Source organism: Lipophrys pholis (assembly GCF_963383615.2).
Source record: "Lipophrys pholis genome assembly, chromosome: 4".
Classification (NCBI taxonomy): domain Eukaryota; kingdom Metazoa; phylum Chordata; class Actinopteri; order Blenniiformes; family Blenniidae; genus Lipophrys; species Lipophrys pholis.
The window spans coordinates 18,208,387-18,223,485 of NC_137637.1; the positions used below are offsets into that span (position 1 = coordinate 18,208,387).

At 40.0% G+C, this 15,099-nt stretch overlaps 1 protein-coding gene across 1 annotated transcript; it reads right to left on the reverse strand.

Moving 5' to 3' along the window:
- Positions 1–8,812: 8,812 nt before the first annotated feature.
- Positions 8,813–13,799, reverse strand: LOC308108233 (keratin, type II cytoskeletal 8-like). The gene is made up of 9 exons (XM_080461036.1): positions 13,175–13,799; positions 11,686–11,894; positions 11,517–11,577; positions 11,337–11,432; positions 11,028–11,192; positions 10,822–10,947; positions 10,519–10,739; positions 10,380–10,429; positions 8,813–10,292 (listed from the first exon to the last, which is right to left on the reverse strand). Exons 1-9 carry the CDS (start codon positions 13,556–13,558, stop codon positions 10,171–10,173), a joined length of 1,434 nt encoding a protein of 477 aa, XP_080317162.1. The 5' UTR covers positions 13,559–13,799; the 3' UTR covers positions 8,813–10,170.
- Positions 13,800–15,099: the final 1,300 nt, after the last annotated feature.

Sequence of the window (15,099 nt, forward strand, 5' to 3'; positions counted from 1 at the left end):
ATAAGGTCACCGCTCGTTTGTCTCTTTTAAACTCCCCGTCAGCTGTTGGCGGGTGGGTTAGCCAGGAGGCTGAGCTGTGGTTATCAGACACACGGTAGGAGCAGTGCAGAGCTTGATCACCAGGGTGAATCAATGAACAGTGGGGACTGTTTTTGCTCACACACTGTGGGGCGAATCCCCCATCACCACAATAAACTACACTGAGGACTTTGGTTTCAACAAGGTTTTGTACAGTTTAACTATAATGCAAAGGTCTGAATCAATTGAAAAAATAATAATAATAACGGCAACTCTGAATGATCGTGATTGTAATTAACACACAAAATGCACAAAAATCCTTATTTCCAGTTCTAAAGACTGTGTTTGTGACTCTTTTTCTTATATTGAATCATTTTTTTAAAAATCCAGTCTGGGGGTAACTAATTTTAACCAAGAAAGAAATCCCCAGCAGGAATGAGGATTGATAATAGTGGCATATCTGAATGTAACCCCTTCCTACAACTATTTAACAGGATCCTGAGTGCTTCACATTGAATGTTGAATTGGCTAAATCCCCATTTACCACTAGATGCTATTGTAACAAGTTTAAGTATTTAAAAAAAAAAGTAATCGCAAGATGCTTCCACTGTGAAATCACTTGACTCAACAATAGTAAGCATCTTAAACATTATTATACCTTCAGAAAATAAGGTGTTCAGGACAACCAAATAAAGTGTACAACAAAAATAATTTGATTGCATTTTGTTCTCGTCTGTTTTCTTTGGTTTTTATTTTTATTTTCTTATCTCAACAACTGTATTAACCCCCTTGGGGGAATTTTGACAGAATGATCCATCGGTAGCAGCCACAGAGAGTAGCGCTCAGGGTTTTGCTCAGTAAAAAACTTTACTTAACCTTCACTATTTCTGTTGTTTCACAGTATTGACAAACTCAGAATATGTACCAATGTACCAGAAATAAAACCTCAAATAATAAAAAAAATTACAATTCAAAACTGTGTTGTGTATTTATCTGTTTGTTGTTTTTGTCCCTATAGTCTTTTGCTTTTTGTAAGTTCTTGTGCCCAATTTTGCAAAGCTACTAAAAGCCGACAAAAAGCTTGAAGTGCATACATTCCTTGACTACTTTCATCTAAGTCCAATTCTTATGCACAGGCTGTTACCACTATTGCTTTAGGTCCTAATAGAGATTTTCATGCAATAGATTGCAAAGTCAAAGACACCAATCAGCAGCAGTAAGCCCATTGATCTGTCTGAAAATGAGCCCATTTAGCCACTTTCCACAAGGCCCCGAGGCCCATCACGTCGATACTGCTTTTGAAAACTTTTTTCCTACACAAACTTGTATTGGGAAATCCTTGATGGAAGTGAAATCTGATGCTGATAGCAATACACGCAAAAGTAAACTTTTCTAGAAAATAAGTACATCATCTTCAGAAGTAGAAATAATCTGTGGGTTGTTTTACAAAGTTCATGTAAAATTTCTTTTGAACTTGCACATAACTACACACGTTACTTTCTGAAAACCGATTTATTTTCCTCTTGAATAAAACCACATTGTTGGAAAGCATGAATTTTAAGATGAGCTGTATGAGGTTAGTTTATGCTTTGCGCCTGACAAGTCACATCTCCTTTCAGGTGTCTTCACTTCCTGTCCTTGTCTCCTTCACTGTGTAGACGATTGAAATAACCCCGCTTTAATGTGTTTCAGTCTTTTATTCTAAACTCTGTGTTCATTTATATAGAAAAATCTTTTGTAATAAGTGTAATGAATTTTATTTGAAGGTACCTTTTTCGGCACTCGAGGACACTGTACAGTCATACATTTATATTTACAACAGTGCATTAAAAAAAAAAACAGAAGACAGGGTAATTGAAATCAGAGAGAATGTGCAGTTTTCAATTGATGTTTTTGATCCGAGAAAAAATGTCACTAAAGCACAAAGTCATTTCTGTTGGTCATAAACTACTTCTACAATCCCCCCCCCCCCCCCCCCCCCCCCCCCCCAAACACACACACACACACACACACACACACACACACACACACAAAGGTGTGACACTACCCTCCCTGGTCTAGAGTAAATAATGATACAATGCGGCCATTCACAAATCCAACTGTCGAAAAATCCATTAATTTTTCAATATTGTATTAGAATTTCTGTTTTAAAAAACCCAGTAAATTTATGTGGTTAAAACGGATCCAACAAAATTCATTAATTCAAGTATTGCAGATAAACAATTCAAAAGAGCATTAAAAGAAGGAATTTATTTAACCATCCATCCATTCACTCATAATCTCTTTGGGGTCTGTACTCTATCGTAGAGATTTATGAGTGAAAGCACGGTGTATCCTCCACAGGTCAGACACAAAGCAGCAGACAACCACAAACTCACATTCCCAGCCAGGGGCTATTTTTAGTCACCAATAACCCTCTAATATTATGTCCCTAGACAGTGGCAGGAAACTGGCGTACTAAAGAAATCCCATGCACAGCAGACATGCAAGCCCAGCACAGACGGACACAGTAGAACGGTAATTAATTTTGATATAGGTTAAAACTTGACTTCTGGACAACTCGGGTGATGTGTACAACTACCCATCCAGCCCCCAACAAGTCTTTACTCGCCGACCAATCGATCATTATTACACATTTCTTCAGTGTGTTGCAGTTGAAAGGGCATTAAAGGCAGGTGAGTGCAGGTCTTATCAAGACCCTCCAGCTGTGCTCCAGTTACCCATCACTGCATCCGGTAAGAAAAATTTAGCTCACAGAGTTTAAAATTAGTCCGGGCATCTATCATTTCCCGCCGGCTGAATAGGTTGGTGTAGGCATCCTGGCACAGGCAATCTGTCTCCGCATGTCAGTCCGTCCCGCCTCACAGCACCATCGCTCAAACACAGCAGCGTCTTGTCACCAAGGACCCAGGCATTGCCTGCGGAGAAAAGAAATATTTCTATAGGCCACATAAGCAAACACTCACTGAGTTACTTTAATGCACGCTCTGTGGTAAGCCTCAATAAAGCAATGAGTAAGCCTTTTTCAGCATGCAACAAAACAGAGCTGAATGGAAAGTGGTGTGAATTGATTGCCACTGTTTAAATGTCCATTACAAAAAACAAAAACATGTTGGTGGGATTAATTTTATTGTTTTAAATGCAAATGTGGCGCAAATCTATCAAACTTGACTTGAAACAAAGGATATCTATAACAACAGCGTCCCTCAAAAAAAAAAAAAAAAATTTCTTGTGAAGGCAAAGCTGCAGGAGCACAGCTGACATCACTATAAATCGTCCCCCTGTTTAAGTGCTGAAGTGTCTGAACACTGAACAAGAGCTACAACACATCAGCCGGAGGGCGTGCTGCAGCAGCACTCACACCAGGCTGCCCGTTTATCAGCTGCTGTGGACAACATGGGCAAATATACTGTGGCATTACACACGTACCTCATCTTGTTGTAACTACACAGCAGAATAACATGCCTAAGGTCACAGATTTAGAAGCAAAAAATCAATTTCAATTTAATCACGCCTTCCTCTCAACTCAATTTAGATTTCCCATGTGACATTCTTGCATTTGTTTCTTTCTAGATTTGAAATATTTCCTTGCTTTTGGTACATTGAAATAACAATTGTGTTCACTAAGTTACTTCGGGATGCTGAAAATTCCCAGGAATAATAGCTGTGGTCCCCTTGCAATTCGTTTTGATTTTGTTTTGTCAGTGCTGATGGGACAAATATGCGACCTTTAATCTTCACTGTAAGCGTTACACAGCATAATACCAAAACAATCAGAGTCACTGATTGCATGATTTAGCACTAATTAAATGCGATGAGTGAATAATGACTAACAAGCAAATTCGGATTTACATCGACAGCATTGTTTGCCTTGTGAAGGTCAATCTGTGTGCACAATGAGCTGCAGTGGACTGTACATAATGCAAATAAACAATACACAAACAATGAAGACTGCATATATGCTGATTTAGACCCATCTGATGGCCAGATATAGTTAATTTACAAAATAAGATATGATTGAAGACAAGCTGTAACGTGGTGTTGTAGCAAGAAGGTCCTTGGTTTAAGACAGGGCATGCTGTGTGGAGTTTCCACGTTTGTTTATTCTTCGGGTATTCCAGTTTTCTGCCGCAGTCCAATCTCATATATTTGAGCATCATTGGTGATCCTAAATTGCTCCTAGGTGTGAATGTGAGTTTTTGAAGCTGTCTATTTCTATTCTATTTACCCTGCTATAAAGAAGAAAATAGTTGGATAGAATAAAGACGATCGTTCTGAAAAGCATTTTGGCTTTTTAACCATGTTCTCAGTTATTTCTCAGAATAATGTTGTAGAAAATTGTGGTTATTCGCTCAAGTCTGTGTACCAGAAACAAAGTCTGATTCAGGAAGTTCATCATAATATACTAGCAAGATATTAGACTGATTTCAGTTTGTTTAAAAGAGTTCTTGCAACTCTGTAATATTCAATTCATATGAGCGAATCCAAGAATTTGAATCTAGTCCAAAATGTCATATTAGCTGTATTACCTGACCTGTACCACTTTCCTGTACCACCTGAATAGATTCTTCACAATCATACGAGAACTAAATAATTGTGACAGAAGACATTCTTGACATGTGTGAAAACTGAATGCTTTTGTAATGAGTGGAGTTTGGTAAAAGCAATAGTTTACATTCAATTCAACTTTATTTATATAGCATCAAATACAACACAGTCATTTCTATTTGTTTTTTAAGAGACAAATTCAAATGAGCGACAGTGGAAAGGAAAAACTCCCTATAACAGGAAGAAACCTTTGCAGAACCAGAGTCAGAGGTGGCGGCTTTCTGCTATTCCAATTGGGGTGAGGATAAAGGAGAGAAAAGGATGGGACAGACAGACAGATCAGGGTAGGGATGCAGACCCTGCTTCAGATAGAGGGTAGGGATACAGGCCCTGGTTCAGATAGAGGATAGGGATACAGACCCTGGTTCAGATAGAGGGTAGGGATACAGGCCCTGGTTCAGATAGAGGGTAGGGATACAGACCCTGGTTCAGATAGAGGGTAGGGATACAGACCCTGGAGAGAGAAAGGTTGAGAGAGGCTGTAAGAGAGGTTTTTGGAGGGGACGAGAGAGAGGTAGAGAGGCTGAGAGGTAGATAGAGGTAGCGAGGTAGAGGTAGAAAGAGAGAGAGAGGTAGAGAGAGATTGTTGGATGGTTCACACGGTAGTTTTTCAGAGGTCAGGCTCCGGGGTACCAACTCCAAATGTTTTTGCTTCAGCTAATTCGTTAGCTCCAGCTCAGTTAAGACATCTATTCCCCAGACTGCAGGGTTCAGACATCAACATTTTCTGAAGAATCTATCAGATGGCGTGGCGTGGCGTGGCGTGGCGTGGCGTGGCCCATGCTGGAGTTAATCCAGTGGTTTTTTGTCATTTGAGAAATCACCAACAGTTAAGAAGATATATGAAAGAGTCAATGCCCACATCTTCCTCTCCTGTGACTATCAACACTCAACACTTGTATAGAGCACTCTCGGTGTGGTAAGTTGTAGCAATTATGCTGAATAATTTAATGTTTGATTACCTATCTATTGGAACAGCAAAATCCCTATATTGGCATTGAGCAATGGCTTGACATATGTCTCAGGAGCTACAGGTTTCATATTCATACAACTCTGGGTGTAAACACAGAAAACCTACATTTATTATCACTACTTCTACTTTGGCTCTAATTTAGCTAAACTGCACACTGCACTTGTTCTTCCAGTTTGGGTGTGTTTTCAACAAGTTACATGACACGCAAACAGGAGTATTTAAATTAGTTTGTTTTACACACTGTTTATACAAGAAACATTATCACACATGTGTTGGTTTGCTTGAGTTCACGATGGAGTGACTGGTTGGAGCGTTGAGCCCCATCCAGCACAAAAATGTGGACGTTGACGTGTTGGTGGAAAAAGCTATCAAAAATTATATTAAAAAATTTTTTATTTCTGACTTTGGCAACATTTTTTAGAAATCTTAGAGATAAATGACTACAAAGTCCAAGTTTGAATAACAACACCGAAAATATCTTATAATAAAATATCCAAACAAAGACTGGCCAGCTGAATTTGTCTGACCACAGTTAAAGCAGCATCTCTACGAAAGGCTCGGCTGATTTGCACCACTTTGTCCATACACATGAAAAACTGACACAATAATAAACAACACAAGTATTTCCTGACATAGTATATCTCATTGCACATGGTGTGGTACACACACCTAATATTACATATACATGAAAGCAAATGCACGGAATGGTTAGTGTGTGTGATCTTCTGTCTCATGGACTAAATCCCCAGTAGGTCTCATTGGTAGATCAGCTTTCACTGCACGTGTGGACAATATTAAGTTTCCACACAATGTTAAACATGCACATCTTTAACGGAACACTCCCAATCAAGCACAATTTGATGTTTTTCACAATAAAAAAAAAATCCAACATGATAACAGAAGGAGCAAAGTAATGCAAAAGTTGTGTCCAAATTTGGAAGCTTTGACTTTAATTGTGACCTTTCCTCAACGAAAAACAGCAAAAAGGCCCCAGAGCAGACACTGTATATGACACACACACAAAATACTCCCCCTCCATTACCACCTGACAGAGACACTAAGTAATTTGACCCGTACAACATCACATGCAGCACCTCGCACATCACTGCTTCCAGCGGTGGCTGCTTCTGTTCATTCGTATTGACTGAGGTGTTGGGGTTTGTGGAAGGTGTAATGTATATTGATTGTGGTGCCAAGCTCAGGTTAAGACTGAGGTCAATCTTTTCAATCACTCCTGAGAATTTCTCAGGAGTGTTGGGGAATCAATGGCTCATTAATATGCTTGCTCACACAGGAGGAAAATCAAAACAAAGGTTATTCTCCATTGAAGGAGTAGCCTCCTGTTAGCAGAAGGGAGTTGTCTTTTGTCCTCGTGGTAAAACGATGTCCTTTTTCAGCATTTTTTTTTAAATTTCTAAGTACATAATTACATGTGTCACAAGTGACACGTAATTATTGTGATTTATCTGAACTTTTGCAAGTTATATGGTATGTGCCAACAATTGGTACTTTGATTTTAGTGACCTTGTCATTATTAAACATTTGCTTGTGGTAATGAAAGCTATACGTAATTTCAGAGGTGCTCATCAACTGTCAAAGAAAGCTGCTTTCAATATGTGAAATTTAAACGAATGCCCCGAATAACACTCTGAATGTGACAGAGGTAATAATATTTGAATGTGTTTCATTACAGAGCAAAATAATGATGGATTTTTGGGGATTGTGTTGTCTGTGGTGAGTTTTTGCTGCTCCTCGCATTGCAGTTAGTTTCTTTTAAACTCTAAATAACCTTTTAAACCATAAACTGCAGGGATATGTTCAATATTCATAACCTGTGTTGTGCAAGTTACTGATGTTGATATTTGATTGATACAATTTTCAATTATTTGTTGAAAACTTAGTGGATAAAACTTAGTTTGATTTCATCCATCTGCCATAACACTTATGAATGTCTCAATAAAGAACGCACAGTTTTATTACTGTACTGTTATTATGACTCGTGAGCTGAGCTGTTTGCACTGAGTGTGTTCGGCTAATGTTAATATTTCTTTCATCGGGGTCACTTGAAGTTACATGGGAAGTTACAAATCAAATGGTTGTGCTTTTATCTTATTCTGGTCAGTTTGACATAAACTACCAACATGTTTTATGAAGGTAGACTAATATTTATTGGGGCCTGCAAATAGCTTCATAGCTACTGTTGAGAATAAAAAGCGCCAGCAAATACACTTTTGTGAGATTTGTAATCAGTTATTAGTGCATTACTATGGGTTTGGTAATTTTTATCTTTGTTATTTCTATATGATACTTTGATAATAACAAAGTTTAAAGTTTTGTATCATATATAAATGTAGCTCCTTATGCTTGTGAGGTGGTTGTTTTGAATAAAAGAGGCGTTTTACTTGCTTAATGTCTGGTGATGCTCACATGCAAGAACAATTGTAGAACAATAGAGGCATTGGTGCTCTTCAAAGACAGACCGCTCACAACCTGTACGATCTCTCTGAAGAATGTAATAACCAGTTCTTTTCCATTCTTTGAGCCCCTGGTGGGCTGTCAAGCTGAACATTACAGATGTAATCCCACTCAGTGGTGGATACATCTTCATTACTGCCTACCATCCTGTGTCAGAGGTGTCTTAATTGTCCTCAGTGACATTTACTGCTCGTTGTTCTGCTACACACTGGCAGACATTGTGTTTCAGTGGGGAGAAGATGACTGAGCAGACAGGTGTTGGATTTGTACAACTGATAATAGGGTGGTGTTTCAGTCGAGACTTGCTTGTCTGCAAAACAAATGCCACATTTACAACCACAGGGTGAGGTATTTCCATCTGACATCCTCAGGGCAAAGAGATGCATCCGCTGTAATAGTTTGAATAGTAGTAGTAGTAGTAGCGCCACTGGTGTGAAGAAAACATGAATGATTATGAGTTTAACATTTGGAATGTGGCTGTTGTCATGAGGTTGTCTCTCTTTAATCCCGCTGTCAGCAAGATACCTATTAAATGTATGAACTGTGCCAGCACTTTGTGCCACAGGCAAAAATGAACAAAGGGAGTTTCCTCTTCATCTGCCAATACAAACTATCTATTATTAAATTTGTAAAGCTCACTTACGATTATTATTATTATGCCATACCTTATTAACACAACAAGTCAAAGTACAATCTGGAGTTGTCATAGTTTAGCTGAATGATCAGACCTTGTTTGTTCAGTTCATTGGGTTTAATTCTTCTCCTTGTGGGTCATTTACAGTTAGAGTGACCCACAGACATGATTCCGTGGATAAAACAGGTCTAACAATTTGACTTATATTTCCTTAACATGTGGCTTAACAAACTCCTCCTAATTTGTCTTTGAGAGCTTTTTGATTACAAAAATGACTACTGTCATACCTCACCTGACCAACAGGGGTTTTATTTTGAGCAAAATGCTCACTTAAGATGATTCTCCCTTTTTCTGTCAAGACTTCTAGCATCCAAATTAATGAAAGACACTTGCAGTCAGGTTGCAGAAGCTTTGTTAAGCATGCCTGTGCCGTTGTGCTTGTCCTGATGTAAGTCTCCGCTGCCGTGTAAATAAGCCCTGCCAAGCTCACAATGCTGGGAATGTGGTGTGTCAAACCGAGATAGTAACCTTCCAAACACAAGTTACACAAGTAGTCCAAAAAAGGATTTATATTGTTTTTTTTAATGATCTACTTTTGATCATTAACACATTTCTGTCACATTCACTACCATGGTGCAAGAGAATGTCTCTGGGTATCTATCGTGGCACAGCACTGCCCCCATGTGAAAGCCTGACAGGAAATGTTCCTGTTAATATTCCTCCAAAGACTTCACTTTTTTCATTTACCTAATAATAATGAGGCAGAGACACAATCATTTTGGTTCTCAGGTTCATTTTATTCAGAGTTATTTTGTGTGCTCTGCTGCAACTCTCATGTGTCAAAATAAATCTGGCTTCAGCTTCAAGGGTAATGGAGGCTAAACGAAACAGGGAAGCACTCAACAGAACATCCAAAAGAGCAAATCAATTGCCAATCAGTTCAAATGTCAACTGTAAACATGTAAAGACTTCTCCATAGTCTGTATTTCCTGTGATCCAATATGGTCACTGACTTGCTCTTTTTTTAGTCTCATCAGCAATCAAATGTAAAAACACAGCCTTCCACAGGGTGGCATTATTCTGACCATGCAAACAAAACCATCTTCAATTGCTGACTACAGTGCAAAAAAGTTAACAACAGCTCAGGCTTTCAAATACGTTCCCTGTTAAGTTTGAGCACTCTGTCTTAACCTTTGTTTTGTATTTTTTATTGTTGAATGTCAGTGCAGAGAAAATATATATATTTTGACTCGCTAACTGACCTGGCCCTGATGTGTTTAAGGCCACTTACCTTCAGAAACTCTTCATAAATTGTTACACAGAACAAACAGAAACATTTCCATTTGTCTTATTATTACTTTCAGCTCTCTTCTTGAACAGTGTTTTGTGTAGCACCATGAAAGGGATCAGATTCAGACAAAATGCAAGAGTTTCTGAAGGGAAAGAGGGACGGCTCTCCTTCTTAAAACCCTCTCCTGGAACTGGATGTTGAGAATGAAGTCTTGGTCATTGAACCACTAGAAAAGCCGCCACCGTAGCCGAATCCACCGGAGCCGTATCCACCTGAGCTGGATAATCCCGCTGCTGAGAAACAAACACATTGATTATCATTTGTCTTTGAGTCCCTCGTGGTTAAATGCATCGTGTTTGATGACGATTGTAAAAACTTACAACTGGACTGCTGCACGTGAATGGTTGCGTTGGCGCCTCCACTGGCCAGTCTAAATGTGCAATGATAAACATCAGTGCTCAAACTACAGACAAATAATACTGCAGCATGAAGACATCAGGGTGTTTAGTCTTTTTTTACCTGGACTCTTCTCCTTCCAGCAGTTTCCTGTAGGTGGCGATCTCAATGTCCAGGGCCAGCTTGACATTCATCAGCTCCTGGTATTCGCGGACCTGGCGGGCCATGTCCTGCTTCGCTCTCTGCAGGGCCTCCTCCAGATCCTTGATGCGAAGCTTGGCGTCCCTCACTGCCATCTCACCGCGCTCCTCGGCCTCTGCGATTTGGGATTCAAGGTTGGCCCTCTGTGGAGAATAAGGAAGGATTTAATATCTCAACATCTTTCAAACAGTTATATGCTTCATGTCAGGAGATTTTCACATATACCTGTCCCTTAACAGCCTCGATCTCATTCTGAAGACGGGCAATCATACGGTTCAGCTCAGATATCTCAGCCTTGGTAGTGCGCAGGTCTTCACCGTACTGTCCAGCAGAGCTCTGCATCTCCTCATACTGCGTGGAAAATACATGGTGTTTTGAGAACATGATTGGAAAAGGTGTTTCTGATGTGCAGAGAAGCATGGTGTACTCACCTTCTGTTTGTACCAGCCCTCTGCTTCGGCCTTGCTGCGGGCAGCAATGTCTTCATACTGAGCACGCACTTCAGCCACGATGGAGTCCATGTCGAGGTTACGGCTGTTGTCCATCTCCACGATGACAGAAGTATCTTTGATCTGGCCCTGCAGCTCACGAAGCTCCTACATAACCAATGTTTGATATTAAACAGGTTACAATTCATGCTTGGTAGCTGAATTCTACATTGTCTGGATGATATGCATGTTTGAGTCACATTATTCTCATGATTTGAGAAAATCTGTACACTCATTAAACGGTGTACTCACAGTCTCATAGATGGCCCTGAGGAAGTTGATCTCATCCTGAAGCGCATCAACCCTGGCCTCCAGCTCCACCTTGTTCATGTAGGCAGCATCAACATCCTGGAAGGAACATTGAGAAAAGTTACAACCTGCCACAATAAATACAGGTATCTTTTTTAAGAGCCTTTTCTGGCAATGTCTTACCTTCTTCAGGAGCACAAACTCATTCTCGGCACCTGCACGCTTGTTGATTTCATCTTCGTATCTGTTGAAAACCCAAGCAACACATCAGCACAGCTCTATTTTTTTAAATTATGCTCAACAGATGTTCCAGCATTTGTTAAAAGTAGTCATTGTGTGCCACAAGACTTACTTCATCTTGAAGTCCTCCACCAGGCCCTGCATGTTCTTCAGCTCTCCCTCCAGCTTCACCTTCTCATTACCCAGCCCATCGAGCTGTCTGCGGAGGTTGGAGATGTAAGCCTCGAACATGCTGTCGATGTTGGAGCGGGTGGTGGTCTGTTCCTGCAGAAGATTCCATTTGGTCTCCAGCATCTTGTTCTGCTGCTCCAGGAAACGAACCTGAGGAGGAACAAAGTCAAAGAAGAGTCAGATGGTATACTTACAATGTTTGTTTTTTTGTTGTTGTTCTTCAGTAAATGGACCATAAAACTTCCTTTTATTTTGGAAGATCTCATCTTAATCTCAGGTGTTATTTTAAAAAAAAGAAATCAGCTTTTTGAAACTGGGAAGAATTGATATAAAGAGTAGTTGAAGGGTGTGCCATTCCTGCTATCAGGTTTTAGGTTTCTCTCGACCTTAGCTTCATGATGAGTATATGGCTCCATATCTCTCTGAACTGCCACACCCAAGGAACAAAAAAATGCAACTCATGATCAATTCTTCGCAGACAAAATGCTAAAGCAGTTGTAAAACTGAAATGTGAAATATACATCCTTTTTGCCTTTAATGGCACAATAGATATCATTGTAATTTGATTATACAGCCTGCTCTATACAGATGTGGAGTTAACGTTTTCATTTATTGTGTCTCCTATTTAGATATGACTCATCCTGTGTGCTCTTTAGAGCTATGAAAGCCACAGTCTCTCCAGCCATAAAGAAAAAAAAACTAGGTGTGGCAGATAAACCACAGGAGACAAAGCAATGGAGTATAATGAAACGAGTACTTTGTTGAGTATGTCTGTGTGCCAAGTTATAGTATTGAGAGTCTCCACATAAGGCTCCACATAAAGGAAATCACGGAATAGTTTGGCGCAGACTGTAATTATAGAATTACAAGCCAAAAAAGGTGATTTACAGCTCTGTATTTCACAATGTTGCCTCTAACCACCAGGTGATAGGTGCAATGTGCAAATGTAAGACTTTGGACTGTGTGGGCACAGAGCAGATAGTTCCCTGTACTCCATCTGTCTACTAAGTGAGGCATCTGAAAGTCACTGTGGGAATAATGCCATGTATGGTTAATATTGGGGTGAAATACAAGCTGAGAGAGTGCTGTAAAGATGCTGTTATGTTTGGCTGCATGCTTAACTTCTCTATTCTCAATTGGTGTAACACACTGAGATAAGAGCCACAAGTGCTTTGCTGTGTCAGCTGAGCTCAATAAAACAGACGTGTCTTCATACAGTAGGCGTTGATCAGCATTTTCATTTAACTCCAAAGCAAACTGCTGTGTTGTGCAATGCTTTTTCCCCGAAAGCAACACGTAGATTTTGTCGACCACAAACCCAGATGAGAACACTCATGACAGTTTCTGAAGGTGTGTGCAGCTAGTGTCGTATAACAAAGAGGCCTGCAATAAACTGGACAGAGAGTCACGCAGAGCTCACAGGAACCAACCTTGTCAATGAATGAGGCGAAACGGTTGTTGAGGGTCTTGATCTGGTCCTTCTCGTGGGTGCGGATGACCTGGATGGATGGGTCGATCTCCAGGTTCAGAGGGGCCAGAAGGCTCTGGTTGACTTGGACTGCTGTGATGGGTGCTCCCATCATCATGCCTCCTTGGCTGGCTGATGAAAAACCACCGCCGAACCCACTACCAACACTCTGGCGGTAAGTGGTAGAGACGGAACCAGAGCCGTAGCCAGCACCGGAGCTGAAACCAGCACCGAAACCAGCACCGAAACCACTGGAGCCGACAGATCGCTTCACGGCGTAGCTGGATGTTGGGCCAGTAGACCTGCGGCTGCCGGAGTATGACACAGACATTGCCTTTCTCTCCATTTTGTTTGTGGCGGTGAGGATTGTTGAGTGTGCAGAACAGGAGAGAGCTGAAGGTGAGCTTCAAAAGGAGAGCCGAGTCCCTCTGAGTGTCTGACTGGACGACTCTGCCTGCTTTTATGGCCGAGCAGGGGGGAGGATCTTCCTCACCCGCAGGAACCTGTCCTCTCACTTTTGCTGTCAAGCTGGCCCCCTCCGTCCCAGCCCACACGCCTCTGGGCCTGAATGACAGGAGTGGCCAACCCTGTAAAACAGGTAGGGAGGGATTGTCAGCAGATAAGCCCTGACACACCCTGCAACAGGACAGGCTCAAGGAAAGTGGTGAGAGAAAGCAAAGAAGTGAAGTGAAAATTAGTAGGAAAAGAAAAGTATTCAGCCCAATGTTATGCAATCATTGACATAAGAAAACAAATTACTTGACTTTTATTTCGGAAAAGAAAACAAAGCTCATTCAAAACCAACATCTTAAAACCTTAAATCAGAATTAATCTACAATTTTAAGTCATACGGCTTTTCAGAGAATTACTTGAAACATTCATTTCTTTTGTTGAATCTTTCTTAACTTCTGAGTATTTTTGTATTCAAACTGTTAAATGCCAAAAAATGAATAAAAACTCTAAAGGAAACTATCGTTTAAGTCGCACTTTTTATGCAAGTTATTCTACATTATATTTCTCAAAAACTACATTCAGTGGAAAATTATGAAAACAGAAACAAAAAAGAATGTGTTGTGCTTGACATGACAAATACTGAGCAAGTGGATAATAACAGTGTTGTTTTTATTGTTGAACAAACTGCCATTCACTACATGGACTTCCTGATATTGTTTCTAAATGCCACTTAATCTGCAGGACTCGCCTCAAATTTATAATGGTGCAGTTAAATCCGCGGTGGATAATAAGACACTCCCAGTTTTATATTGGCCCTAAGGTATCAGTTTTTCTGCAAGGAACACAGCACTATTTTTGCAGTTCTGCAGGTGTTTTATTTTAATTTTCAAAATGATTAGATTATGATCAGCTCAACCAATATGTTCTTCATAAAATTTTCAGGTGCATTGTGTATGTTGCTATATTCTTATGAAAGCATTTATGATGTGGTCTCAAAATGCTCTTTATCCCAGCACAAGTCACCAACATACTGCTTCCTTTTGACTATATGGCACTCAATTATAACGTGCATTTCTATTAAAAAGCAGGATCAGCATCACTGACAAACATTCTCATTTTAAACCAGTCAATACGTTATGTATCTAAGGCCTTGCATTAAGCTTTTCAATCTTGTTCATCTCTACAACACATTTTATTATATATCTACATATTTCTGTCTTCCTTTTTTAAAATCCTACTTTAGAAAGCACATAAAGAAATGTCATCAACCATAAAATGCGAGCCTAAGAGCCGGAAGAAAAAAAAAAAAAACACTGACCAAGTTTTACCACAACTGGTTGAAATGGTCTGATATGCAAATGCTCTGACTTTGCATTCAGCATTAGTGCACCTGCAACTCCACTGCCTGCTTTTAGGATAAGGATATCGTATCTC

Excerpts from the sequence above, each read along its gene's own strand:
- LOC308108233 (XM_080461036.1), bottom strand. The coding sequence starts at position 13,558 with ATGGAGAGAAAGGCAATGTCTGTGTCATACTCCGGCAGCCGCAGGTCT. Across the intron at positions 10,740-10,821 it reads TCGAGGCTGTTAAGGGACAG|AGGGCCAACCTTGAATCCCA; the intron begins GTATATGTGAAA and ends TATTCTCCACAG. Across the intron at positions 10,293-10,379 it reads TCACGTGCAGCAGTCCAGTT|CAGCGGGATTATCCAGCTCA; the intron begins GTAAGTTTTTAC and ends TTTGTTTCTCAG.